This window comes from Bombus huntii, chromosome 14 (genome assembly GCF_024542735.1).
Source record: "Bombus huntii isolate Logan2020A chromosome 14, iyBomHunt1.1, whole genome shotgun sequence".
Classification (NCBI taxonomy): Eukaryota; Metazoa; Arthropoda; class Insecta; order Hymenoptera; family Apidae; genus Bombus; species Bombus huntii.
The window spans coordinates 5,266,676-5,293,657 of record NC_066251.1 but is presented as its reverse complement, the minus strand read 5'-3'; the positions used below and the strand labels follow the sequence as shown (position 1 = coordinate 5,293,657).

General features: G+C 31.5%; 7 protein-coding genes across 12 annotated transcripts; 4 read left to right on the top strand and 3 right to left on the bottom strand.

Annotated features, from left to right (window-relative positions):
* Positions 1–151: 151 nt before the first annotated feature.
* On the top strand, positions 152–2,638 carry LOC126873404 (ciliogenesis-associated TTC17-interacting protein-like). Its single transcript, XM_050634246.1, has 5 exons — positions 152–221; positions 1,041–1,284; positions 1,346–1,641; positions 1,699–1,952; positions 2,033–2,638. Exons 1-5 carry the CDS (start codon positions 152–154, stop codon positions 2,237–2,239), a joined length of 1,071 nt encoding a protein of 356 aa, XP_050490203.1. The 3' UTR covers positions 2,240–2,638.
* Positions 292–6,663, bottom strand: LOC126872968 (vacuolar protein sorting-associated protein 41 homolog). Of its 3 annotated transcripts, XR_007692272.1 has the most exons (15): positions 6,515–6,663; positions 6,307–6,444; positions 5,840–6,122; positions 5,564–5,762; positions 5,334–5,488; positions 5,011–5,251; positions 4,678–4,942; positions 4,112–4,603; positions 3,701–4,028; positions 3,360–3,596; positions 3,237–3,281; positions 3,087–3,160; positions 2,947–3,005; positions 2,647–2,870; positions 292–1,264 (listed from the first exon to the last, which is right to left on the bottom strand). XR_007692272.1 is itself a non-coding variant. In XM_050633279.1 (14 exons), exons 1-13 carry the CDS (start codon positions 6,533–6,535, stop codon positions 2,952–2,954), a joined length of 2,532 nt encoding a protein of 843 aa, XP_050489236.1. In that variant the 5' UTR covers positions 6,536–6,663; the 3' UTR covers positions 292–1,264; positions 2,947–2,951. The 3 variants fall into 3 exon arrangements, 2 of the variants coding, with proteins under 2 accessions (XP_050489236.1, XP_050489237.1); XM_050633279.1 differs by lacking the exon at positions 2,647–2,870; XM_050633280.1 differs by lacking the exons at positions 2,647–2,870; positions 6,515–6,663 and having other exon boundaries at positions 5,840–6,079; positions 6,307–6,446.
* On the top strand, positions 2,299–2,879 carry LOC126873403 (uncharacterized). Its single transcript, XM_050634245.1, has 3 exons — positions 2,299–2,515; positions 2,569–2,708; positions 2,790–2,879. Exons 1-3 carry the CDS (start codon positions 2,299–2,301, stop codon positions 2,877–2,879), a joined length of 447 nt encoding a protein of 148 aa, XP_050490202.1.
* A 275-nt stretch (positions 6,664–6,938) lies between the features above and the next one.
* Positions 6,939–8,414, top strand: LOC126872988 (EP300-interacting inhibitor of differentiation 3). Its single transcript, XM_050633338.1, has 7 exons — positions 6,939–7,085; positions 7,151–7,243; positions 7,332–7,462; positions 7,535–7,649; positions 7,729–8,019; positions 8,084–8,199; positions 8,276–8,414. The coding sequence occupies exons 1-7, from the start codon at positions 6,980–6,982 to the stop codon at positions 8,333–8,335; spliced, it is 912 nt and encodes a 303-aa protein (XP_050489295.1). The 5' UTR covers positions 6,939–6,979; the 3' UTR covers positions 8,336–8,414.
* Positions 8,415–8,509: 95 nt separating this feature from the next.
* On the bottom strand, positions 8,510–11,733 carry LOC126872981 (ATP synthase subunit beta, mitochondrial). The gene is made up of 7 exons (XM_050633320.1): positions 11,503–11,733; positions 10,499–10,705; positions 10,128–10,391; positions 9,702–10,045; positions 9,418–9,643; positions 9,103–9,332; positions 8,510–9,025 (listed from the first exon to the last, which is right to left on the bottom strand). Exons 1-7 carry the CDS (start codon positions 11,606–11,608, stop codon positions 8,855–8,857), a joined length of 1,548 nt encoding a protein of 515 aa, XP_050489277.1. The 5' UTR covers positions 11,609–11,733; the 3' UTR covers positions 8,510–8,854.
* A 665-nt stretch (positions 11,734–12,398) lies between these two features.
* Positions 12,399–13,706, top strand: LOC126872995 (protein FAM136A-like). Its single transcript, XM_050633356.1, has 3 exons — positions 12,399–12,829; positions 13,005–13,145; positions 13,222–13,706. Exons 1-3 carry the CDS (start codon positions 12,746–12,748, stop codon positions 13,423–13,425), a joined length of 429 nt encoding a protein of 142 aa, XP_050489313.1. The 5' UTR covers positions 12,399–12,745; the 3' UTR covers positions 13,426–13,706.
* Positions 13,707–13,802: 96 nt separating this feature from the next.
* On the bottom strand, positions 13,803–26,482 carry LOC126872994 (DAZ-associated protein 2-like). 4 transcript variants are annotated; one of them, XM_050633352.1, is made up of 6 exons: positions 26,317–26,481; positions 18,254–18,328; positions 18,068–18,171; positions 17,825–17,983; positions 17,579–17,748; positions 13,803–16,747 (listed from the first exon to the last, which is right to left on the bottom strand). In XM_050633352.1, coding segments are annotated over exons 1-6 (525 nt in total). In that variant the 5' UTR covers positions 26,333–26,481; the 3' UTR covers positions 13,803–16,746. The 4 variants fall into 4 exon arrangements, with proteins under 4 accessions (XP_050489309.1, XP_050489311.1, XP_050489308.1 ...); XM_050633354.1 differs by having other exon boundaries at positions 13,803–17,748; positions 18,263–18,328; positions 26,317–26,482; XM_050633351.1 differs by having other exon boundaries at positions 13,803–17,748.
* Between the last annotated feature and the right edge of the window lie 500 nt (positions 26,483–26,982).

The following is a 26,982-nucleotide window of genomic DNA, read 5'->3' as shown; positions in this document are numbered from 1 at the left end:
TAAAGTAACGCGTAGTGCAATGATATAATATGATTTCTACAACTTTAATATATCTTTATAGAGAAGTTACTTTCAAATCCAAATGTAAACAAAAGATAATAGCTTGCTTCTGTCCCTTTTTTTTTTCAATAAAAGAAATTGAAAAGTTAACATGTCGAATACAGAAGAAATTTTATGTAAACTATTTGATATTCGAGATTGGATCCCTGAATTTTCAATTGGTAAATCCATTTTCTTTTTCCTCCTTTTAATAAATAGACAAGTAGACAAATTATCGCAGACACGTACAACTTTTTAAGCGACGTAAAAAATTTATATATTAATTATACTTTACACATTATTATTGTTCTACACTGCAACTTAGACACAATATTTACATGGAGACCTAGATAAAATATCTTAGGTATAGCTGTGACATTATGGATAAATCGTGTACTCATAAAATCTCTTAATACCACAGAACACACACCAAAATTATTTTATACAATGATGGCACCTTGTTGTACAAAATACAGAATATTATATATCGTAACAATTTGACAAATTTCTTACTGTACATATTAAAGCATAAATCATAATGTCCCTACGTTTTATTGTAAAATAATTTCATTCTGAAATCGTAATCTATACGTTAGTATGTACAATAAATTATGAATTTACGATCGATCAATTTTGAACAAAACAAGTAAATATTAATAATGAACCCGTTAAAAATTTTTCACAATAATAAAATGTTTGCACCCCATATCCTATTAAAATAATTCGCTCTAACTAAATTTCTCCAACAACGAATAAAGATATTCCATAAATAAAACAAATAAACGTCCATAAAAAACGGTACATAATAAAATATAATATAGAATAATATCTAATGTACAAGTTGGTAAATTTATTCGCTGCTGGTGAAATGAATTGTATTTGGAATGTAATTTTTTTGATACTTATAAGCTATGTCGTTTTCACTATTAGACTGTAAATTCTTTTTTGAAAAAAATATTATGCTGTTCTAAATACTCAGCTTCTTTCTTTTTGTACTTCAGACGATGTAAATCAAGCAGATTTATGTTTCCGGGAGACCTTAATAATTTCTTTAAAAAATGAACCTATGAAGGAGACGGAACCAATAGGCGGTTATTGTATTTTGGTAGAATCCATCGGGCCCAAGGCTCGGGAATTTTTAGTGCATGTGCAATCTTCGATGTCTATTGATGGTCATTTCGGTGGGTCAAAAATTATTAGTTCGGCAACGTCGAAATTCCACTGCCTAGAAGAAAAAAGGACAGAGTTGGTTAATTTTAATAAACCTGTGTTTCTATAATAATATTAATGTTATATAATATTGCAGATTCGTATACGAAGATGGACTGCATGAAAAAACAATTTTTATAGGCATTGAAGAGAATTGTTACTCTGTAAAATTGACACGCACTTGTCTGTGTGATAAATCTACTGAAACTAAAGATTTATCCTTTTGCACTAACAGCAATCTAATAAGTGAAGGAGTAAATATATTACTTATGCGATATTTGGCGCTTATAAATTATGAGGGAACATTAACTTTTGAAAGCATTTCCATTGATGGAGATCTTGCTGAATCCAACTATGTAAGAGAATATGAACGAGTACCGATGAATTTAAAATAAATAACGAAATACTTTCTCTATTAGATATGTATTCCTGCTGAACGTATGGAATTAGATGGACATTATTTAGATGTTTATACGATCGAACGTAAAATATGCAAAGAAGATGGAACTATTCATACTATAAGAACTTATTTAACTCCGAAAGCAAGAATACTCCGACATAATTGGTTGGATGTGCCATATGTATTAAAAATTAATCCATTAACTGATCCAGATGTCCGAAGTAAAACAATAAGAATGGAAACGCCTCTCAGAGAATGCTGGATAGAAGATATTGAAATGTTTTCTAAATATTTAGATATGAAAGTAAGATAGTAAAATATTAAGTATTTTTCCTGTGGAATAATCAATATCAAAATAAAATGCATATTTTACACCATCAATAGTTTTCCAAAATTGCTGAACAAACAGAATATCTAGCTGACCATCCAGAAGTAAAGCAATTGATCGCAGATTACGTTCAAACACTATTAGTTGGTAATCATCTTTTCAACTGGGGAAACATTGTACCAATACTTCTCAAACAGGTCAAATGCACAATATTTTACGATAATGTATTAATATTATTTATAAATTACTGGTCTCCACAGTAAAACCTGAAAACGTGATAGACTTTACAATACAACATTTTAAAGCGTTTGCAAAGAATCCAATGACCTGGGAGACCAGTACATTGAAAGAAGATTATGATAGTAGTGTAACATCACAGCTAGCAGAAAAAAAGTTGGATACATTTTGCGGTATCTGTGGATTTTATATAGATTATACCACATTGAAGAAATTTTCTTCCACATCTTTTACAGAGGAATGTCATGAGATGAAGGCAAATACTTTGAATTATATAACGAAGACAAGCTCATTATTAAAATAAACAATTAATTTCAGAGTTCTGACGGCTTTACAAAATCTATCTGCTCGGAAGATTCAAATAATACTGTACCTGATAATCAAGAAAAATTTGATGTATCTACTCCAATAAATTCTATGCCTGATATCTTACCGCAATTAAAGAGAACTTGTGATCAATGTCAAGCTATTATTCAAGTTTGTGGAGATCATAAAGTAAATTTTATATGTATTTATAATACAATTTTATATCGGTATTATATTTATAAAACAATCATATAATTCTTTAATTTTCAGTCTTATTCGATATGTCCTGGATGTCTTAAAGTATTCAAAATATGTACTAAATGTGCTACTATTGATCAAATATTACAAAAGCTAAAATAATAAAACACATAGTTACAGATTATATTTGAATTTATGAAGAATATTTTCTATTAACATTAAAGTTTACCTGTATCATTTTCTGCTAGGAGATATATCTTTTTGCGAGTTACATATAACACAATTTTCCTAAAAAATAAGATTGAAACATAAAAAAATTGAGAAACTTTCTAAATTACTTAAATTATTTACTAAAAGTAAAATACTTACCACTACCTCGAAATTTGGTAGACAATCTTCATGAAACGAATGTTTACAATAAAATACAACTAAATTCCTTGGTTCTGTAATGAATAATATATTGAAATTAAAGTAATACTAATAATATATTTGAATAATTCATATTATTTTAATAGATACCTCTTACAATTATTTTCCTATGGCAAGCTCCACACATTTGGTCATCTAAAGAATGTGACCATAATCATTAACATAAATGAAATTTTTGCAATCGTTTTAGAATTACAATTATTTAATACTAACCATCTATAAATATCCCTTTTTGATAACATTTAACTAGCCTTTCATGTAAATTGAAATAATCATTGGATAACATTTTTCTACATCCTTCTTGTACTGACACTTGGAGATTGTAGTCACACATCATCTTAACTAAAGCTTTCTTTAAACCAGGAATTTCTAAAGACGGTTCTATTCTTTGTACCATAAGTCTAGGATCAACATATGTGCCTATTTTTTGCAACAAAAATGTAATAGCCTCTGAAAGAAACAAATTAATTTAGTCTCATTAAAGAAATATAATTTTATTATTTAATAATAATTTTATGAAATATTAAAAATATTAGCACTTCATTATTACTTACTGGGCTTATCCAAAGAATAAATAATCAAATCATTCCACAGTTCCTCGTCATCGTGTTCTTGACAAAATGCGATCGCACTCTGCATATCGTTTAATTCTCTAGTCATAAGTGCTAAAGCTTCAGAAGTGTTTCCAATTCTACCAAGTAGATATACCATTTCTGGATAAAATTTTCGCTGACTACAGATATCTAGTGCTTGTTGTATTGGATAATTATTAGAACGGCGTAGAAGAGGTAACAATTTATCTCTTGAATAATTAGCATAAAGCTGGACTAACAATCCATGATATTTATCTTCTGTATCTTTTTTATTTAATTCATCTAAATACTGTTATAAGTCATCTTTGAAATATAGTTATTATGAAAGAGAAATTATTATATTTATTTCACATCTGTTTTTTTATATCTTACCAAGTATAAATATCGGTGATTATGCTGCAATTTTTGTACAACGATATCAGATGGTACTGCATCCTTTTCTAAAAAAAATTGTATAGCACGTTCCGCATCTAAATCCATTAAACCTTCTATCATGTCGTAAACGGTATTATACAGATGGTATTTTTTAATAAGCTGAAATACATCTTTATGTCTCAATTTTAAATACATGGCTAACGCTTTGTCGTATTTTTCATCATGAATATATAGAATAGCTAAAGCTTCTAACAGTACATTTTGTCGTTGATTATCAACGATAAGATGTTCCAAAACACCATTTACAACAGCTGCAACTTTATATAATTTAGGAGACCATTCTTTGACTAGTTGAAGAAATCCATCAGGATCCATTTTCAAATATTCATAAAGAACCATTTCGTAAATCAATGGATCTAACGTGACATCGCCTCTTGGAAGATAAGAAGAAATAGACCTCAGTTGGTGAACTCTTGCAAATTTATATACCTGCAATGAAATAGTATTACTCAATGGAACTATGAATGAAACTGGGACATTGTAAAGGAAAAAATGATACTAACTTCTTCCTCCCACAATTTTTTATCCTTTCCTAAAATTTTAGAGCAGAGTTTTCCTGCTTCATCATATTTTCCACAAGCTAACAAATGATCTAAGTATATACGGCCAACATAAACAAAAGTGTACTTCTTACAATCTTTGCCATTATCTAATGTTACTGCCTCTAATGCTTGTTCAAATTTTCCATGACTCAATAGCCACTCAATTCTGTCATCCGCATCATATAAACTAGCTACAACAATATCTTTTGGACTGACAATAAAAAACCTAAAAATAATCATATAAAAATAAGATTAGTTTTGATATAATAAATTTAGTAGAATTGAACTAAATACCTGTTTTCCTCTTTCAAACAGTCTAAATGATAATCATTACAACTGTATTCTTTATAACCACGAAGTGTAAGCGAATTTGCACACACAAGAGTAAAATCATGATACTTTGGTTCAACAACATGTAATGTGGGCCTCTGACTCTTTCCATCTTCATCCAATTCTTTCAAGCAACCTAGTAATACTAACTGATTTTCTAAAGGTGCAATACCGGAAATATAAAAATCCACTTGGAAAGTTGAAACTAAAATTGAAGTTTTATCATTATTATCTACCATTTCTTATATAATTAATAATATCTTTTTTATTACATATAAAATGTATACCTGGATCTACCACAAATTCCGGTAGGTCTCTATTAACCATTTCCTGTATCGACCTCTTTCTAATTTGACAAATTCGCACTATGTCAACCCAACCAATTAATAATGTTCTATCATCTGACCATCGAAGATTACATCTGTAATGTTCTGGCAATGCACTGTATAGAATATGATTAAGAATTAATTTAGCCTCAATAACATATAAAAATTTTGCATACCATTTTCCTACTTACTCAGTAGATCTAGTCCACTTAATGAGACCTAATGAACATTTGGCATTTAAATCATAGATTCTGACACCAGTATCAGATGCCCAAGCCACAAAATGTCCAATCCATGCAATTGATCTTACTCCTCCTTCCGCATCGCACAATACAGTTAGTTTCATTCTGGATAAAAATGTTTTTTCATACAAAACCAATTTATCATCCCCTAGAAATAATTTTCATCTCTGAGAAGCTAATTTTTAAATGTATTTAAGAATTAAATATATAAAACAAAATAACCACCTGTAATAAATCTTCTTCCGCTACAACTTTTATAATAATTTGGATCTATAGCTATACTTTTAACTAATCTACCCATGCTCATATTATGATTATTCTCTGTGCTGTAAAGACCATATATAAAAACTTTTCCATCATCACTACAGGATGCAATGAAATCTCCATTATGGTCTATAGAAATCTGATTGACAGCAACTGTATGTGCTTGTAAACTTTTAGACTGTATATTATTTCCTTGATGATCTAAAAGATGTATCATACCCCAGTGTGAACCCAGACATAGGAACTAAACAAAGATTAAATTACTGTAATAAGCATTAATGTAGCGATAGTAGTATGTCATGCAAAAAATTAACCAAGATTTAGAATTTCGACTATATAATGTATACATTCTACTATGCTTAACCTTCATAACATAACATTATTTTTATCATATAATTTTTACAAGTAGTATTAATTATATTTCACACCTTAGGATGTACTGCAATGCAACTAGCTGCATCATTTTGTAATATATGTTCTAAATCATTTCGTACTCTGACGTATTTGAGTCTAGGTTCTACCTCATCTACCTCAGAGTCTGAATCATTCTGATTATTCTGTTCTTCCTATAAAATATAATTTTACACAATCAATAATCTCCACAGCATTTTATTAATAAAGAATTATAAGTAATACCTTATTCGAGGTATTTTCCATGCCCGTTTCTTTAATTTTTTGATTATAAAGAAGCTTACTAATGTTCGTAACCACGAAATGTCAAATCTTTTCTTCGTATACAGTTATATATCATAAACTTTCTTTTTCCTAGTTTCGTTCCTAGTACTTTACATTAATTTACATCATGAAAAAATCATTAGAGGAATTAAAAATGTTCAAAAATACATTTTCAATAAATAATTCTGTAAAACGATAATCATACAACATACTAATACAAATACAGTGGCTCTTTTCTAGTGGAGCTAGTTTCTATATTACCAAATATTAGTACAGTTTATTTCACTATGATGAAAGATCAATGTCAATTAGTGTTGGGTTTGGAGATTGTTATTGTATACAAAAATAACGAAAACACTGTTTCTCCTTGTTAATTACTCATTGTGTTCTGCAAATATATTGTCTTTCAATAGAAAATAACTCAAAATGTCCAGAAATAGTAACAATTATAACGATAGCACGTCGTCTACACGATCACCACAACAACGCAAAGAGATTCTAAGGAGGATTATAACTAGAGCACAATCTTTACGTATGATTTTTAATAATATGCATTATAAAAAAAATTAAATATTATACGCAATGTAAATTTTTTAGAAGATGCAGTTAATGCTGATACTATACACACTTTGGAATTATGTATGGAAGAGACAGATAATATAAACTCTGAAACAACTTTAGAAGAAAAAGGTATATAATTCTTAAGCGTATTGTTCTTCATTTGATTTATTTTGATTTCTTCAAATATTTTCTTATCATTTTATATGTTATTTTTTAGTGCATAATCAAGAAGAGGTATTAATGGATTCAGAAATGATGAGCATATCTTCTAACATTTTAAAACAATGTACAAGATCTTTGACAAAATTTGTATGTTCATATAATCAAGCGGAATTTGCTGAAAAATTGGTACATGTTGCATCAATAAGTACTTTTCTTGTTAACAACTATTGTTCCTAAATAAGTTATTTATTAATTTAGGTGGAATATATGAAGAAATGTTCTGATATTACATCAGAAACACCAGATTGGTCATTTCTAGAATCACGAGTTACAAAATGTTTTAAAAGAACACCACATTATACCACATTACTAGGTTTTTATCAAATTTTATTGTTACAATTTGTATGACTAATATGAAGAAGATATTGTATTTTTATCTTTCATATTTCTAGGTACTTTGGTACCATTAGAAAAGAAGGAAATTAACAAAAGAAAACCAACAGTTAGAGAAGCTCAAGCACAAATAAAAAAACCAGATAAAGTAGTGGCAGTTGAAAAAGAAGAAGAAAGTGCAGAACAAACTGTAAAAATGAACAAAATCATCTCTAAATATTATAAAACCTACTCCAAACCTCTTGATTTTTTTAAATTAATTTTACATCCAAATGATTTTGGAAAAACTATTCAAAATATTTTACAAATGTCCTTTCTTGTCCGAGATGGAAGGGTAATAGTAGCAAAAGGTAATATTAGTTTTGACAATTACAAACTATGATTTCTATTTATTAAATTCTACTTTGTCAACAGATGAATCTGGAATACTTGTTGTTCAACCCTGCTCTAGAGACATGACAACTGAAGTAATGGCAGGAAAGAGGTCTAACATTCAAAACGTGATGTATCTAAACATGGAACAATGGAAGGTAATTACAATTTCATTCATGTATACATACTCATGTAATTAAATGTTGCTCTATACTAAATAATTTTATATTTCAGATTTTAAGGGACACTTATCGAATAAAAAAACCAATGATTAAATCTGATACTGAAACATAATAATAATTACTCTTAAAGAGCAATAATTATTTATAAAATGTAAATTATTTCCATAATTAAACTAAACAAATTATACTTCTTTCTGTGTTTGGAAGTAAACTAATTTCCCCTCCCTAATTGGAAGAAAAATGCTTTACAAAAACGGAAAATTGTTAAATTGTACATTTATCTGTATATTTTTGTAAAACTTTTATTAATTCCTAACATATCCTATAATGTTAAAGTAAATGTTAAATAACAATATCGATTTCATCTGTAATGAAAACATCCGGAACAAAATTATAAAATTTATATAATATTTACGATTATGTTCATGATGTTCTCGACAAGTTTCTATACTTTTTATGTATTTTTGGGCGAAAAACAATCTTCTAATCCCCTTTTTGTAATGTTCAAAGATCCCAATACTTTTGGATGAAATCCAATATTTGTAAATAAAAAAAAACAAGCCTCTATTATTAGAAGATCGTTTTAATTATTTCTTAATGACATGATTATGATGACTGTGAATCAAGTTTATTATTTTGCCAACGATTCTGCTTTTGCTACTACTTCTTCAATCGGTCCGACCATGTAGAACGCGACTTCTGGTAAATGATCATACTCTCCACCAAGGATTTTCTTGAATCCTTTAATAGTTTCTTCTAGCGGTACTAATTTGCCGGGATGACCAGTGAACACTTCAGCAACCTACACACAAATGATCAGTTAACAGAAACAATACATTATGGAAGATTAATATTATAAACTATAATGTATGTACATACCTGGAATGGTTGAGACAAGAACCTTTGGATCTTACGAGCACGCGCTACAGTCAGTTTATCTTCTTCCGATAATTCATCCATACCTAAGATGGCAATAATATCTTGAAGTGATTTATAATCTTGTAAGATTTTTTGCACACCGCGAGCAACACTATAATGTTCAGCACCGATAATGTTAGGGTCCATGATACGAGAAGTAGAGTCGAGTGGATCGACAGCAGGATAGATACCTATAGTATTGAAAAAATTATAAATTTTTATATAATTTATTTTTATCAGTTATGAAAGTAAGCGGTTATAAATACATATACTTACCCAATTCGGCAATAGCTCGAGACAATACAGTCGTAGCGTCCAAGTGAGCAAAAGTGGTTGCTGGAGCAGGATCTGTCAAATCATCAGCAGGTACATAAATAGCCTGTACAGATGTGATAGATCCTTTTCTTGTTGTCGTAATACGCTCCTGCATGCTACCCATATCAGTTGCCAATGTTGGCTGATAACCTACAGCGGATGGAATACGACCTAACAAGGCCGACACCTATAAAAGAGAACGATTTTAATAATAATAATAATAATATTCAAATTATAATACATACTTCAGAACCAGCTTGAGTAAACCGGAAGATGTTATCAATGAACAATAATACATCCTGTCCTTCTTGATCTCGGAAGTATTCGGCAACGGTTAAACCAGTTAAAGCAACACGAGCACGAGCGCCTGGCGGTTCGTTCATTTGACCATATACCAGAGCTACTTTGGAGGTTTTATCTTTCAATGAAATGACACCAGATTCAATCATTTCATGATACAAGTCATTGCCTTCACGGGTTCGTTCACCTACACCAGCAAACACAGAATAACCGCCATGGGCCTTTGCTACATTATTAATCAGTTCCATAATCAATACAGTTTTCCCGACCCCGGCACCGCCAAACAAACCTATTCAATTAGCAATAAAAACCAGTAACAATTATGTATTATAAAGTAAATCAAAATTTGAATGATAAAATATGAATTTTACCAATTTTTCCTCCCTTAGCATAAGGAGCAAGAAGATCTACGACTTTTATTCCAGTTACTAAAATCTCCTGTTCGACAGACATTTCTACAAATTCAGGAGCGTCTGCGTGGATAGCAGCAAGTTTGTCAGTAGGAATAGGTCCACGTTCATCAATTGGTTCACCAATAACATTAATAATGCGACCCAGTGTCTCAGCACCAACTGGAATACGAATTGGATATCCAGAATCCAGGACAGTTTGTCCACGAACCAGACCTTCAGTACCTACATACATATAATTGTGTTTCAGTAAAAGTAAAAACTATTTATATGAAATATTCTTTTACTAAATTACTTCTTTTCTAAATTATAGAATTACAACATGAAATTACCATCCATAGCAATAGTGCGCACTGTGTTTTCTCCCAAATGCTGAGCTACTTCAAGTACCAGCCTGGGGGTACGATTTTGGACTTCCAAGGCATTAAGAATTGGAGGAAGATCATCATCAAATTGTACATCAACAACTGCACCAATGACAGCAACAACTTTTCCTTGTGCACCAGCCTTAGATCCTGCAGCTTTTGCATAATCTCTGCCTAATTATAAAAAATTATTTCTTTTAATATTTGCTTTGCATATAATTGAATATTGCTTATATGAAATTTTTAAAATTTTATAATAATATTTTATAAATTAGACAATGATACAAAAAAATCATAAATGAGGTAATCTTTACCAAAAATTTAAATAATATTAGATAATCCTTATGAAGGTAAGTTACATAATACAAACTACATGTGAGTGCTTCATAGAAAACCGAACTGTTTTATATTCTTCATTATTTCTTTCAGATCTAAATCTTATAGTAAGTACTATTGACTGTTTACATGTAACTATTTAAAACAACGTATCAAGACACGAAGATTCTCTCTAATCCACGAGACATGACTGCCGAAAGCAGTCAAAAAGACAAGAAGGATTTTTTATGATACAAAATAATAAAATGCATCAGCTTGAATTCGAATAAGGTTTAAGTGACAATATTAATAATAATCGCAATCGAACTAACAAATTATCTTGATATCGTCAAAAATTAATCGATGACCTTAATGCCGCCATGTTGCACAGTAGAGTTACCACTACAGTTTGATCAAATAATATGTATTATATAATCAATACAACACTTTTCTTTTTCAATATTTAGGTGTCAATCGAGCAAAGAAGAATTACTTTCCGTATAAGCATGAAGATGGAATAACAAACTACGTGAAGTAATAATGAATAACGAGTATCATCAATAACAAGTAAAATACAATTCCATGAAGCACAGTGGTTTGATCTGAATAAAAATGAATATTAATGAAACTTAGGAGATAATTCTTTTTGTACTCACTATTTACTGATAATGCCCCGGAGATTCTAGCAACTTCATTTTGAAGAAGAGTGGGTTTGACGGCCCTTAAGGCGCCAGCAGCTGCTTTCGATACGACGTTCAACATTTTAACCGGCCAAGTGAAGAAGAGCGACCGGAATGGTCTCTGATTCGTATGGACCGTGCCCCGTACTAACGGCGTATGCGCATACACAAAATCCTATCTCTGCGCATGTTTCTAGCGCACCTTCATTGCACGATCACATACATAGGTCTAACACTCCCGTGGTAAGGCTCTTAACGTCATAAGATGTATTTTACAAATCAACTGATAGCCATAGAGCATTGCAATCTAAAAGTGAGAACAACACATAAAATGCCCCGCAGTTAACGTACAAACTTTGCCAGTATGTTCTATTTAATTCTATAAGTAAAAACAGGTAAAAATGAGACCAAAATGAAATATGGAGAGGCGAAGGCAGTGGAATTGGAAGTAAACGAAGTAGCAATATAAAAGTAAAATGCTTTTGAGAACACCATCTTTCGCTGTAACATTAATAAAAGATATCTCAACCCTCAACTCAACTCAACTCAACTCAAACTCAAAATGTATCAAAAAGTCCATAGATGCTTCGTTAAAAAGTTATAATAAATATATAATGTTGATATAATATTTGATATAATCGATATAATTCTTTGTTACAACTTTTTAATGAAACATTTATGGAGTTTTTGTTACATAACATTTTAGCCTTATTTTTATTCATAGAACACAGTCGCAAAGCTTGTACAATAAATTATGGAACATTACATAGTTATACGCCACGGTCGTGTGTATCCTACCCATATGTACATTTATACAACTGTATTACATATACGCAATTCAAATTCTTGACTTGAACCGCCATACTGCTTACCGAACAAATTGAGAAACATTTGTCATTCACTAGCTCACAGAGTCTTATTTCCATTCATCACAGGAGTTGCTCGATCGTGCTTCACTATCAGATTGTTCTATTCTTTCTTTAAGCCTTGTTCTTAAAGAAATATAGGTTTCCCTTTTTCCTTTAAGTTACAATATGATTGGGGGAAATTATTCGTTTAATAAACATTCGATTTGTATTATGTAACTACACATGCGCTATTAGCAATCTGACTTGTATTCTATTCACTGGATCATGTGGCGTGTAGTTTCATAGGAAGCCGGTTAAATTAAGTTTAGTTTATTTTGATATTAATGAGTTTTTAGGAAAATAAGTACAAAATGGTTGAAGAACAACAGAAACGAATCGAAGAACATACTAGCAAAATAGTCGAAGAAATTGATAAATCAATGAGAAAAATGAAGGTGCTTTGAATTTGTAGTATTTTTAGGTTATATCGTGAAACACGCGCATTTGGAAGCTTTTATTGTTAAAAGAAATTATGTATATATTAATATGAAGTATATATGAAGAATTTATAAAGAATGATGGGAAGAATAAATTAGTAGACTATAAAGAGAATTTGGTATTCAATTTTAGGCTGATGCATATAGATGTGCTGCAATTTGTTGTGATAATGAGACCTATAGTATACAACGAGTACAGAACTGTGTAAAAAATTGCAATAATTCACTGGATCAAGCTCAAGAATATGCTAGAGAAGAACTGGAAAGAGTTCAAGTACGTTTTATCGTCTTTTTTCTCTAAATGAAAAGTCTGCAAATCAACAGAATATTTAATGAATATTATTTTTTAGAATCGATTACAAAGGTGTGTTATGGATTGTAATGATAGAATAAAAGATGCGGCAGGTCCAAATCCATCACAGCGTGATTTGGAAAAATATAGTGAGATATTTGATAAGTGTGTAACAAAATGTGTAGATAATTATTGTGAAACATTACCTACCTTACAAAAAACAATGAAAAATGTTTTATCTGAGAAGAAATATCAACAGTAAGATAAATAAAACTAATGAATTGCAATCTAGAGATAATAAAGTTGTTAGATACTAAACTGCCAATATTTTGTGTATATTGCATAGAATTTTTTCTTATTATGTATAAATACAATTTTTAGTACTACTTTATAAAAATGTTTCAATAATGTGCATTTTAATTGCATTTAGATATAAAAGACAACTATGTGTAAACAATATTTTATACACAAGAAAATAGTGAACATAATGAATTTTATGATTATTGTATTTATTAATTAATACACTTGATGATTGCAGTGGTACATTTTCATTTCTCTTTTTATTCTTTTCTCTCACTCGCTTTCACTCTCTCTCCCTCTCCCTCCCAGCCTTTCTATTTTGTTCAACGTAATAACAAATTCTGTGTTGCAATTAATATCATTTCTTTATTGTTACAATAGACATTACGCTTATTGCACACTTTTTTCATGATATAAAACCTTTCCACCACTCTCGCTCAAAATACAAAATAATTGGTCAAAATATGTTGCGTAAATTTTGTTCTAAACTGTAGGTAATCTGCGAATAAATTGTTTAAATAATAATAATTTAAATATAAATATCAACACAACATAATTCAATTGTTTCTTCACGTGTACAAGTTCCTATAAAATTAGCCATTGGGCTTAGTATTCATTTTCTTCCGTTTTTCTCTTTCTGAAAGGATCATTGTAACATTCAATTCTTATCATAGCTGCAAAGATTAAGGTGGCTCAGTGCACTTCTTGTGCAATGTAAGGTATGAGCGAAGTGCCCCATTTTTTGCAATAAACAGCCCTTTGCTGATATGCAAACTCGCAAAAATTCGACGAGAGTGATTACATTTCAAGTAACGACACAACTTCTCGCTTATCACCTTTTTTTTTGTCTTTTTTTTTATTTTTTTCTTTTTTTTTTAATACGCGTCTCAAATTCCTAAATGCGACTCGTACATGTGTCGATTATGACTCAATGTCGTCAAATGGAATGGCATGAGTGTTTTTTTTAGTTTTGGAAAATGTCAATTTTCTCAGATGTCTCGAGGTATAAGTGAATGCTGCGGTATTTATTTCGCACCTGGCGTCGCACGGATTGAGAAAAAAAGTCTATGTAACATTTTGTATCCCAATCAATCAGACTCTTCGGACTAGATTTTTTTTTCTTTTAATAAGATTGAGATTACGCGCTTCTTTATTAAACGCTGGTCATATGTGAATAACTGTAGGTACATCTGGTAGAAAAAGAATTGAAGGTACAAGGTGAATGTAAGTTATGGCGCTGTGGCAACAAATTTGGCCAGTGCGTTTCGCCCTTATGAAAATTTGAATTCCAATCGTTCGCGCATTATCCTCTTTTTCTTCTTTTCTTTTCGTAGAAACTGAATTAAATTCGACGATGGTACAAAACAAGACAAGTACCTACATATTCTGCTTTAGATTTTGAGGTAATCAGATATCACAAAATACAAAGAACAGTAGTTAATTTTTTTAGGAAGTTCCTGCGTTTTTTAACGGTGCAAAAATTGAAAACGTTGGATGAATTTTGTTTTTGAAACCGATACATAATTTCTTCCATACAATAAACTTGATTCATAAAAATTTAACTAATAGAATTCTCAAAGCAGAATAGAAATCACTTTGATTCACCGTTAATTAAATTGTAACTTATTTTAATCTCAATTAAAGAGCAAAAAGTCACTTTTGTTTACATCACAGATAAGTATTTGAAAATACCCATCCTCATTAAAGCCCAATGCGAAACATATTAGAGTACTGGTCAAGTTTGCCGGAACACCTATTCGAAAACTTCTAAATAGAACTGCGTTTCTTGGTCCTATCCTAAGCTATCACCGATTGTAAATTAGTTTCTTCGATCTTCATTGCTTAATTAATATCGTGTTTAATTGTGCACCTGCAGAATGGAACATTTCAAGTATCCTATCAGCAGGTTCACCGTACTATATGCCTATGATCGCGGAGCAAAACAGTCGTTTTCGTAGCTGTGTGCAACTAGTTATTCTTTTTTCATAATTTCCAGGATTTCTGTCTCTTCGTTCTTTGAAATAGATCTCAAGTTTCTCAGAAAATAGTATGTAGTTGTTAACAACATTCTGCACTGTATATTAAATTATAGGCGTTACGAACTCGCTGCGTTGCTTACCGTATCATTACCGCAACATCGCCTAATATGGCTGACATAAGGCTTGACCCCGTCGTTACGAACTTTCCCTCTACTTACATGGATATTCAATTTGTACTTTGAAATTGAGTCAACTATTTGTTTCCTTCGTGAGCTTTGGTCGAATTCAGTTCCCATATAGTTACTGTGCAACTTGATAGGAACAAAGAAAACTTGGGCAATGTTACTATGTTTACAATGCTTACGGAGAGGACGTACTTATATGCTATTTTTTGAATATTATATTATCGACCAGTTCGAATAGTTACACGGGTGCTTATTGAAAAGACAAAGTAACGTTTATTGGGGAATTCCAGTTACTACATGGTAACTGTTTCAATCAAAGCACAATTTTAACCCGCTTATAGAAATTCGAACGCCGCGGGCAAGCCTTTCATTTCAATTAAATAATAACTTTGTTAGCCGACCTAGCTAATCTGCATTTAAAAAAGAAACATCAAACAACTAGGAAGAAAGACTACTGATTTTAAAGAAGAGAGTGCGTACTTTTAGGTAGAGTAGGTAAGTATCTTTGAAGTCGATTGAATACGTGAGAATCTTCGGTATATTTTATAATTTTGAACTTTGTCGTTTGGCACTTGAGCCTTGAACATCGCTTATACATATTTTATAATCATAAAATGCGTCAAAATTACATAATGATTTTAATGACGTGAAAAAGGAACCATTTCAAACATTTCTTTCCCTACTGCCCTCACTAAAATTTTTATCAAAAACAAAAAAAGAATAATAAAAGTTTCCTATGTACTACTAATTGTTCGCTAAATTACAAGTATAATGCGCAACAAATAACCTCATCAACTACGAATGACTCTCACGCATTCCTCAGGCTCCTATCACGAACATGTTCTTTTTTTCCTAAACGTTGGGGCTATGATGATCTTTTTTCACGTTGGAAAAGAAACTTCATTGGAGCATTAAAAGCTCCAAAGGAAAAAAATATCGAAAAAAAATATAGTCGTCTAGAAAGTAACAGAAATAACGCGAGCAACCCCTTTGCTCTTCGGTTTGCCTTGCAGAAAACCAAGTCGCGCTTAAAAAAGGCTTAGAACACACTTTGAATATCGATCCCTGTAGGCGAATAAGACAACTCGCATCCACTGGTACATGTATTCACCCGTTAACTCTAAAAAGAAGAACAACACCGTGTTCCCTACTCTCGCTCGCGTTTAACATCACTTTTATAAAATAAAAATGGAACATCTCGTGCGTTTTGAAATGTATCGTTAACTGCGTTAAATACGAAAAGGTAAAACTTTTTTTAGATCACATAATTGAAATTTTCCGTTTTCAAAAAGAAGTTTATAGCATTCGTAATATTAAATGTACGGATTCTGTTATATTAATACAACTTAATGTCGCGTGACAATCGAGTAATTAAAAATAATATCTTGTATTTTTAAATAACCATCATTTTCTTAAATTTTAGTTTAAGTACGTCGAGGAATCATTTATCATTTGATCGTTACCATCAAGAGATAACGAAATATCATCAAAGACCTACAATTTCACTTTTACGCATCTTTAGTTTACAAAATGTGCTTTTGGTTTTTTTCGAGTTATTTCAAATAGCTGTTTTTTTCTCAATCATATAACTGGTGCCGCACGAGTCTTCCCTTCTTAATGTTTCTCTTAAATCTCATAGTATGATGTATGCGCTGACCGATAGCTAAAATTTGAAAATCGCATTGTGCACTGATAACTATACGTCACATATAAATCTGTGACAAGAAAAAACTAACGAGCTAACAGAAAATATACTAAGCACTTTTAGAATATTAGCGAATTAGAAAGTGCTATTTTTGCGATCGGTCTACGCACAAGATATACTAATTAATAGCTGCTCCCAATGTGAAAATAGTAGAATTCTAACATAAATCAGATTTGCCTACATGGATCATCTCGACAACAATGCCTTTGTTAGACTTAGTGTTTCACAAAAGGTTTAATGGTTTACCAAAAGGTGTAACCGCCTTCTGTTCCCCCTCCTAGGAAATTTTTCTTTTGCGATATAGCTACGCTGTGACTCGCCATTGCAGCTAGTTGGGCGGCATTTGGAACTGTTGGGGGTGGTGGCAAGACAGGTTGTGAGATACTATCAAATCGATTAGTAGCATCGAATCCATTCTTCAAAAGAGTTTAACAAATTAGTATGCTCATATATATAATAACAAAGAATATGCAATAAATTTTAATTACTTACAGGCATCACAAGTGTAGGGGGCCTAACTGGAGGCTGCATTGCTGCTGCAGGGTAATATGCTGCAGCTGCAGCTAATGGTGGATAATATTGCAATGGTCCATATGCAGGATAACCCGCTAAGTATCCTGGGTATCCTTGACCATACATTGGTTGATACATCTATACAAATTAATTACAAAGTTCTGAAGAAAATTTCTAATGTATCAACACATTTTTCTTAAATGAACGCAACAAAGTCCTCACCATCGGATGAGTAAGAGTTTGATCATACGTTGGCGGCGGTGGTCCTTGCGCTGCATAAAGTTGTGGTTGATTAGGAAATACTCCATACGGTGCGGCACCTGCAACTATATTGTAAAATTCGCATGTAATCGGATCACTAAAACCTGACGGAATCGACACATCGAAACACAGAGATGATTCTCTTACGTGTACTACCGTAGGTAGCAGGCTGTGCCGGCGCAGGGACAAAACCTGTTGGTGGATGAGGTGTCACCGGGTATGCTGTAACACATGCAATGGAAAATGCAAGTCCGTTCAGTTTGTTGGCCGTAGGTTCGATCTAAGCCAACGGTACGTGGTACCACTGCCAGAAAGGATAAGAGAGAACATGAATTATCAAACAATAGGAAACATCGGAACTCTTCATTCACTTTCAATCCTTCCACACTATATACTTCATAAGTTCCTCTTCTATCTCCTATTGATCGTGTAACTCGTATCCTCAGCATCGAAACGTTTTTGACGCTAATCTTTTTCTATTGTACATTATTACTAATAAAATATTCTTTTTCCATCTTTGATTAAAAATTTAATTCCAATGTATGGAATGCGTCAAATACGTCTTGATTCCAAAAGTGGTACTCCCACACCCAAGTATATCTTACACATGACATACACCGTTTTTATCAAGGTACTATTCAAAGCTCAAACAATGTTAGTCACTAAATAATGGTGAAAAGAAATAACCGAAAAAACGGTATCGTTGCCTTCTTGTTACCTTTAGAGTTTACAGCAGTTTTCATAGTCTTATATATTCATACAAGTGGAGAGCAAACGTTGCAATCGAAACGTGTCAAGAAAAAAAGGAAATCAACGAGGAAACTAATAATGCATGTCCGCGTAAACTTCAGTGGTACAAGACAGGCTTCGTAGTAAAAACATTTACGGCTCTTTCGAAAATCCATCATCCATCAGTGCTTCCCTTTTTACATAATATCTTGAATAATCTCAGTGACGCACAAAAACACAGAGGGTAGTAGAAAATTTGAATTTCGGGGATTCTCGAAAGAAGCGTAGTTGAAAGCGAGACACTTGAGAATAGCTTAGCAAACTATACTTCTGGTACCTTAACTGTGAATAAATAAACAACAGCACGTATATATATATATATATATATATATATATATATATATATATATATATATATATATATATATATATGTTTGGAATTTGACATGGAGCAATCTGTGGTACATCTTGTCACTAGTATAATTAAAATGAAAAAAAGTCTCGGACAATGTTCTTTATTTTCTGTTTGTTCTTTTTCTTTTTAAAGAAACAAAGAACCGCGTTGAAAAAAAAAGAAAAATAAGAGAAGAACGGGAAGGTTCTTCGTCGAATTCTTTTCACCTTCTTGAAACATAATACACAGAAAAGTTATACAAACAAGTCTAACAATACAGCCACTACGGGTGTGATATGTAATGTTCGACAGTCAAAAGAATCGTCAGGCAGTCAGTCAAGAATTAAAAAAAAATTAAGAAAAAGAAAGAAGAAGAATAACAAGAATAAAATGAGAAACTATTCTCAAATGAAAACTCGCGTTAATCGACCTACCTTTACTTCTAAACTAAGATATACGAAACCGATCTCAAAGCAAATAGCGTTACGCAATCAAGGTAAAAGCCAAATACATTCGTCTAAATAGTCGAACCTCTGAATATTCATGAACTGATATTAAGTGTTTGAGGAGTTAAATGCATCAGATGATTCCGATAGAAAAATGTTACTTTTCAGTATCTGTCTCGTATCTCATAGGAAAATATGCAGGGGGAAAACCCTAATTTCTTCGATTAGTTTTCCTGATATTGAAAAGTGTCATAAAATTTAAAAATAAAGATATAAAGTTCTCGACAAATTCGCAAACATGTTTGAACACAGTTATGAAACATTCTGGTTCGACTAGATCAAAAAAGGAAATAAATGACAAAAAACAGAGCTAAAATAAAGCCAGGAATAAATAGGGTAAATGGATTGTTCCAAAAAGTGATGTTAAAAAACAAGCCCAGTAATTAAAAATCGATTAAGTGAGACAGAATTTCTTTTTCTCTTCTCGTTTTTTTTTTTTAAGTAACGGCAAAGTAGTCCAATTAAATTGAATTTTCATTCGAATTAACTAAGAAATCGTCATTGCTTTCGGGCGGTGAATGTGTAATTTATACAATGAGTACAGTGGTACGATGAAAAAGGTATACATATATATATATGTCCGTAATATGTACATATATATATGTATATGTATATCAAGTTCCACACATTCAAAAAGTTGTGACAAGATTCAGCAAACCACAAATTTCTGCAAATATCCATAAATAAAGATCAAACATGATTAAAAGTTCTTTATAATTGCGTAATATATATTATTAATTGGGCGCTGTTCGCGTAAACATTGCCACGAGCAGATTTTCGTCATCGGCCAGGTTCAACTCTCATTCTCGTAAGCAAACACGAGAACGCCCAATTTTCATGTTTTTTTAAAAGTAGAGACTAAATTATGCCCTGTTCCATAGCCATTTAACATACGCAAAGCACACACAAGAAATATGTTATTCTTTTATTTCTTTCTTTTAAAGCAATAATTATTTCCATATTAAAAAGACGAATGGAACGCATATATGCTTCATTTGGCGTAGCAATCGTTCATTTGTCATTCGAAATTTCTTGTTAATGCAACAAATTCTGAACGTTAACATAGATCTAGAACGCGTATGATAAATAGCTCAAGCCCAGTAGCAGTGGATGGACATGTTGTACTCTAACATAGACGTCAGCCCACACCAAATTGTCCATGATAATTGAACACTGGTCCAACGCATGGAAACGAGCGCTCTCCTCAAATTATGTTATATTGCACTTTATACAAGCCTATGTGTAGGATGATACCGTTTCCTTCATCCTCCGCGTAACTAGAAGCATTCATATAGCTTGTGCATTTTCCCATTTGTAAAAGATGAGGCTCGTTATATCCATTACTTAGATCAGCCTTCAATCGAATAATAAATTTATGTGTCAGTGCCACGGTGCAAACAATCATCGAATCCAATAACAATTGATTATAATATTAATATGCTAGTACGAGTTTACTGGGTAACTTGAACAGTGTTCTTTCTTTTTTTTCTTTCTTTTCTTCTTTTTTTTTTTTTTTGCTTTATATTCTCCTAATTCCTTTCTTTCTCTTTTCCCTCTTTCTGCCTCTCCCACTTTTTCATCCCCTTTCTTTCTGCTCTTTATTCGACCCGCCTTTCTCTCGTACACGCACGCATTCCCTCTCATCTCCTGCTCTCTGTTATTACTTTCGTAACCTAATTTGTCCCAATGAGCATATTCGACCTAATTTGCCATCAGAACCAAATGGTCTATCGCGTTTTACCCGCTCACGCGAGAAACTGGGCGAAACCTGCCCGTTTTGTTTCGTTATAATCGCGATTCATCTATTTCATTCTTTTTTTAAACTAGACGATTTTATTCATCGAAATGCTTCGGTGGAACAGTTTTTGTGCCTCAGAGAACCCAGCGACCGAGGAATGATCGAAGATTTCACTTTCACTGTACTCACATAATATTTAGAAGAATCTTCAAAAGCAAATATTCTTTGAGAAATAATAATTATATTGAAATTATTGAAAATTATATCAATAATAATAGCTTAATTATTGTTATTCAATCTCTATTAATTGGTTATTTTTATAAAAGAACATAATAATGCACTAAACTAAGATTATTTTCAATATATAACGTGATCTAATTTTATTAATCTCATTTTTCCATGTTTCTGTTAAAACAACGTGTATTTAAGATCGTTTAAAAATATTTCTATATTTTGCTCAGTATTTTGATATTTTGTTCCACTTGCTGTAATTTCAAGAACATTCCTGTAGAAGAACAATGTTACAAGCTTTATCATCAGGTGATATCTATTCATCTGCTATTCTTCCCTTGGTTTCTAGTCTCGATATAAATTTAATCGACTTTTTATCGAACATGTCTAGACCGCTGGGTTTAAGAAGGTAGAGACATCCTTATATTCACAACTCTCGATGAATATCGTTGAATACTATCTCATATTTAAGCTCACTATTAACAGTATACATGATATATTCTGCCAAACATGCACATGCAACTCAAAAACGCTCGAGAGATTCCTATGACCTTGTAGCAACAATCCGACTGGACCAATTTCTTAATAATTTCCCAGAACTTTCGTTGAAGGAAGAAAAGCAATTTTTAGAGATGTTAATGAATTCGATGGTTTGTTCACGACAGGAATAGGAACGTCTCTGTGTCGTGTCTAAAAGACCATTTATAAAATTCCTCAACTACACGATTAAAAACCGACGAAAATAATTCGTTCGATTCCTTCTTAACCATTTTCTATCTTTTTCCAGAACAAAATGTTACAGTTTATTCGTAAGAAAAGCTTATATCTGCAAAAAAGGAAACACATCGACCATTAGAAAGTTAAGAAGGCAACGAGCGAAGGCAAACATAAAAGATAGAATTATGAAAAAATCTACAACATGTTATGAACATGCATTACGTTAAAACGTGCGAGCAACTTCTATACGAAAAAAAATTAAATAAGATATATTTATATTCTTTCTTTTCTCGATCGTTTTTTGATCGGATATGAATGAAGGAATAAAATGTCAGTCATCGAAGAAGCTCACACGTCACGCGTCTTTCTAGCAACGCATTCCAAGCATGCAAACTAAAATACAAATATGTAAAAAATGATCAAAGCTATGTATATATGTATATATTTGCACACAAAGTAGGTAAGGAGGCAAACAAACATAATTTCGCTCTTGAAATATTTTTCGTTACATATTACATTCATCTAAAAGATATCTATGAAACACGCTTCATCGTTTTGTTTGTTATTTTTAGTCGACGAAGCATGTTTTTATTTTCATGTCATTTTTATCAACTTTTCTTCCTTTTATAATTTGATCATGATTTTATTACGTTTCTTCCTTTTTTACTTTTAAAGTTATTACCGAGAGAGGCAATATTTATTTATAAGTTACATATATGAATGTATACACGCTATACATTTTTCTTTCTTTTATTTGTTTCTTTCCAATTAAACGGAAATAAACTAATGCGCTACTATTGTTGAAGAAAGTATATTTTTCCCTTGTATATCAACTACAAGTAAGTACGTGCAAAACTGACCACAAGTTTCATCTTTCATATCATTAATTAACTTCTGATTTATTTCAACATATTATTAAAAGAATAGAAAACGATAATTATCAAATATTTTAACAAATATGTACTTATTTTTAGTGTTTCTTTTCATCTTGAGAAACTTGTAGCCGGAATCAAAGCAACATGCACTATTGTTAAAAGTGAGCTACCAAGTTTCTATTGAGTAAAAATATTATAAATACGCTGAGCTTAAATACAGCATTCGTGTCCACCCCGTTGACTCACTGTGAAATCTTGCGACGCATCATTTATAAGAGAATTTGTTTACTTTTTTGCATTCTTAATTTACCCAAAAAAAGAAACAAAACCAAATATTGTATATATACTGTAAGAAACTTTAATTCTCTCTTTAATAAAAGCCACAAGAGATACAGTGAGTATTGAAACAAAGAAAATAAAAAAAAAAGAAAAAAATAGAAAAAGAGAAAAATAAGCAATCAGCCAATACCACGATTTCATTACGAAATATTTGTACACCCATATCAATATCTTACGTTCATATTGATTTGGATATATAGCAGCCGACGTCTCCAATTCAAAAAGTATAACTCTCTGATCATGTGTTTAAACTCATTCACAAAAAGACTTACAAATACCATTGATGATCCTAAGCGATCTCTGTTTACGAGGGTACTCATTTTCTAATATCGCGAGATGACAGTTTCGCTCAAAACGCCTGCGATACAACTTTTTACGCGGTCGGAAGAGTACGTATCGTTGTTCAACTATGTACAAGCGTGCGGTACAAGCAATCTCTTAACACATGGAACGGATTTTTCGATCCTTTTAATACCTGATGATCGTGGATTAATAACCAACGTAGGCCTGGAAAAATGAGGAAACTGGTATTAGTCTATTAGGGATTGATTTTAACTCACGTGGCATTCCTACAATTTTTTTCACGATATTTATAAAATATATATTTTTCACATTATTTCCTTTTATAGTTTTACAAACCAGGCATTCCACGATCTCTTGGTATTACGGTTAGCTAATAAAAAAATTAACGATAAGAGGAATATTGGAAGAGGTTGGAGACAAAATTTGATCGCTTGAAACATCGAAGGCGGGAAAATAAGGGTGATTCGATGTTGAATATTTTTGTTCGCTTTCTTTTCACTTTTTGAATCAGGAGGCGCACGGTGCGTTTATATCTTCATATATATATTTGGTAGAATATATATATATGTGTGTGTATGTGTGTGTGTATACGTAATATATGTTGGTATATAAACACGTAGTGAGTTAGGTAATATATAGAGTAAGGTGAGGTTAGATACGTGGCTTAGGCTGCGCGAACGCCGGTCTCCGAAGCTCCACCTACTGACTGGGATCAAATCGTCTTTGTAATGGTCCGCTGCAAACATATTGACAGCCACAACTGTAGGCGCTATCCTTCGGTTTTTTAGCGGCTATACCGTCACGGTAATATGCTCGCAGATTTGCACCAGTATAATCCTCAATTTCTCGTCGTAATCATTAACGGTGTAATACTGATCTACTTACAGACTAAACTTTTACACATCCCTTAAACGCTATTGCTCTGTAATCATACATTTGCCTTAGGAACAGAGCGGACTGAATTAGGAATAATCACATAAGTGTCCGAGCTGTTAATTAAGTACAATAGTAGATTACTATAAAATCATGTAGTCATGGTCCAAGCTGTACGTCAATTAAATATTTCCATCAGCACGTAAAAGACTTGGAAAGCCAGTAGTAATATTAAATTACATACCTCACTCGTACGAGTTATTAAACAGCTTCTTTATAAAAGCTTCTACTGAGCATTATAGACAATCTATATATACTGATACATTTTTGGAGGTTATGGAAAAAGATAACTTCAAACGCTCCTCTATGGAATCTATTTTATGATATATCAATTAAAATTAAGACATCTCATAGATGTGAAAAAATTATAATTTGAAATTAATGCTTGATAACTCTCTTAAATACATAAAATGTTTTTTAAGGTATAACGAATCTTAATTCATCAAAATTATATCATTCATGTATCTTAACTATAAATTAGAAAAATAATATAATTGTGTCAGAACAAAATTATCCGTTATTAACCTTAGTATATCTATAAGCACTACAAAATAAAAAAAATGTAAATGGCTTCCAGAAGTCTGTTGTATAATATTACACAATCTAACTTTATTTTTCACCTTCTTTTCTTAAAGCATCAATAGAAACTGAATTATTTAGGGAAAATTAAATTATAAATTACAATATTAATGTAGATGTGTACCATAAAAAAAAATATTATTCTTTCTTTGCCATGACAATGTTACTAATGCTTTTAAGTTCCAATTACCAAAAAATATAATTTCTAATAAAAAGCTTAACACAACTTTTGTGAAATATGACAAATATTTGTATTCTTCTATTTAGAGTTCGATAAAATTTAAAATTTTTATTTTCAGTAAGAACGCCATAATACATGATAAAATTTAATAGTAATGATATTTTTGAACTCGATAAAATTTGTCTTGAACGCATAAAGCGTACTTTATTCGTTCATGTATACTAAATTCTTGAATACATACAGTAGTTTGTGAAATGTAACATAGAGATAAAGTTACATGTGATACGAAACTAATAATATTGATAACATTCGAATGAAATTATATCGTTTTAGATAGCATACGATTTTTAATAAAGAGTCATCGTGAAAATTATTCAAGACGAACTTTGGAAGCCATTTTGTATTTCCCACACACAATGCGGTATTGATTTATCTGTCACTGGACAGAAATTCAAGTTTCTCTCATCGCATTAAAACGAGACTTTATATGTGTAATAATGATACGAGTCTCGATCGAATTTAAACGTGCACCATTCTTCACAGGTGTCGGATAGCATTGCTAACATAAAAAAAACTCGTCGTCGTACGAGTGACAAGTGGTATTCTCGACTTGAAAACACGAGATATTCTTAACGTGTATAACACATATTGCTAGTCGTATTACACGATTACGATATATAGTTACCTTTCTTGTCGGTCATTATTGCTTAACGTTTCACAAATTCTAGAAAAAAAATACGTTATTCTTAATTAAATCACCGATTTAAATTACAATACTGAGGAGACAAGCAACGGCTGTGACACTTGACGTACACTAGCGCCCTTTATTGAGCCTTCCCGTGGCTCGCTCGATGCTTTGCTTCCATTGGCTTGAATCTTACATCACGCTGTCCAATCATTACAAAATAACCCACTCATAATTGGGCGGTAAAAATTCAAGACATTTTATTGTATAATCATTTTTCTAGTAATTTAATATTAAAGCAAAAATGACTTGGACATAAGCCTTTATATCTGAATCTAAGTAAAAAGATTTCATAATAACTTTTGGAATATCTTTCGCAATAATTTTTTAACGCGAAATATTTGAAATTGCATTCGATCATTTAAAAATAATTATTATTATTCAAATGTTCGAAATTTGAAGAACAAGTTTTTTATTCGTACTTGTCTTCATTTCATATTCCATAAATTTTAAACAATGGCACTAATTCTAATTTAATAAAATAATTACTTCCTTTGTTTAAATATACAATAACTTACATCTATTGTATCAAAAATTGTTTACACTAGATAGAAAATTACGTAAATTAAAGATTAATATTTTGTTAGACAAGAATAGAGGAGAAAA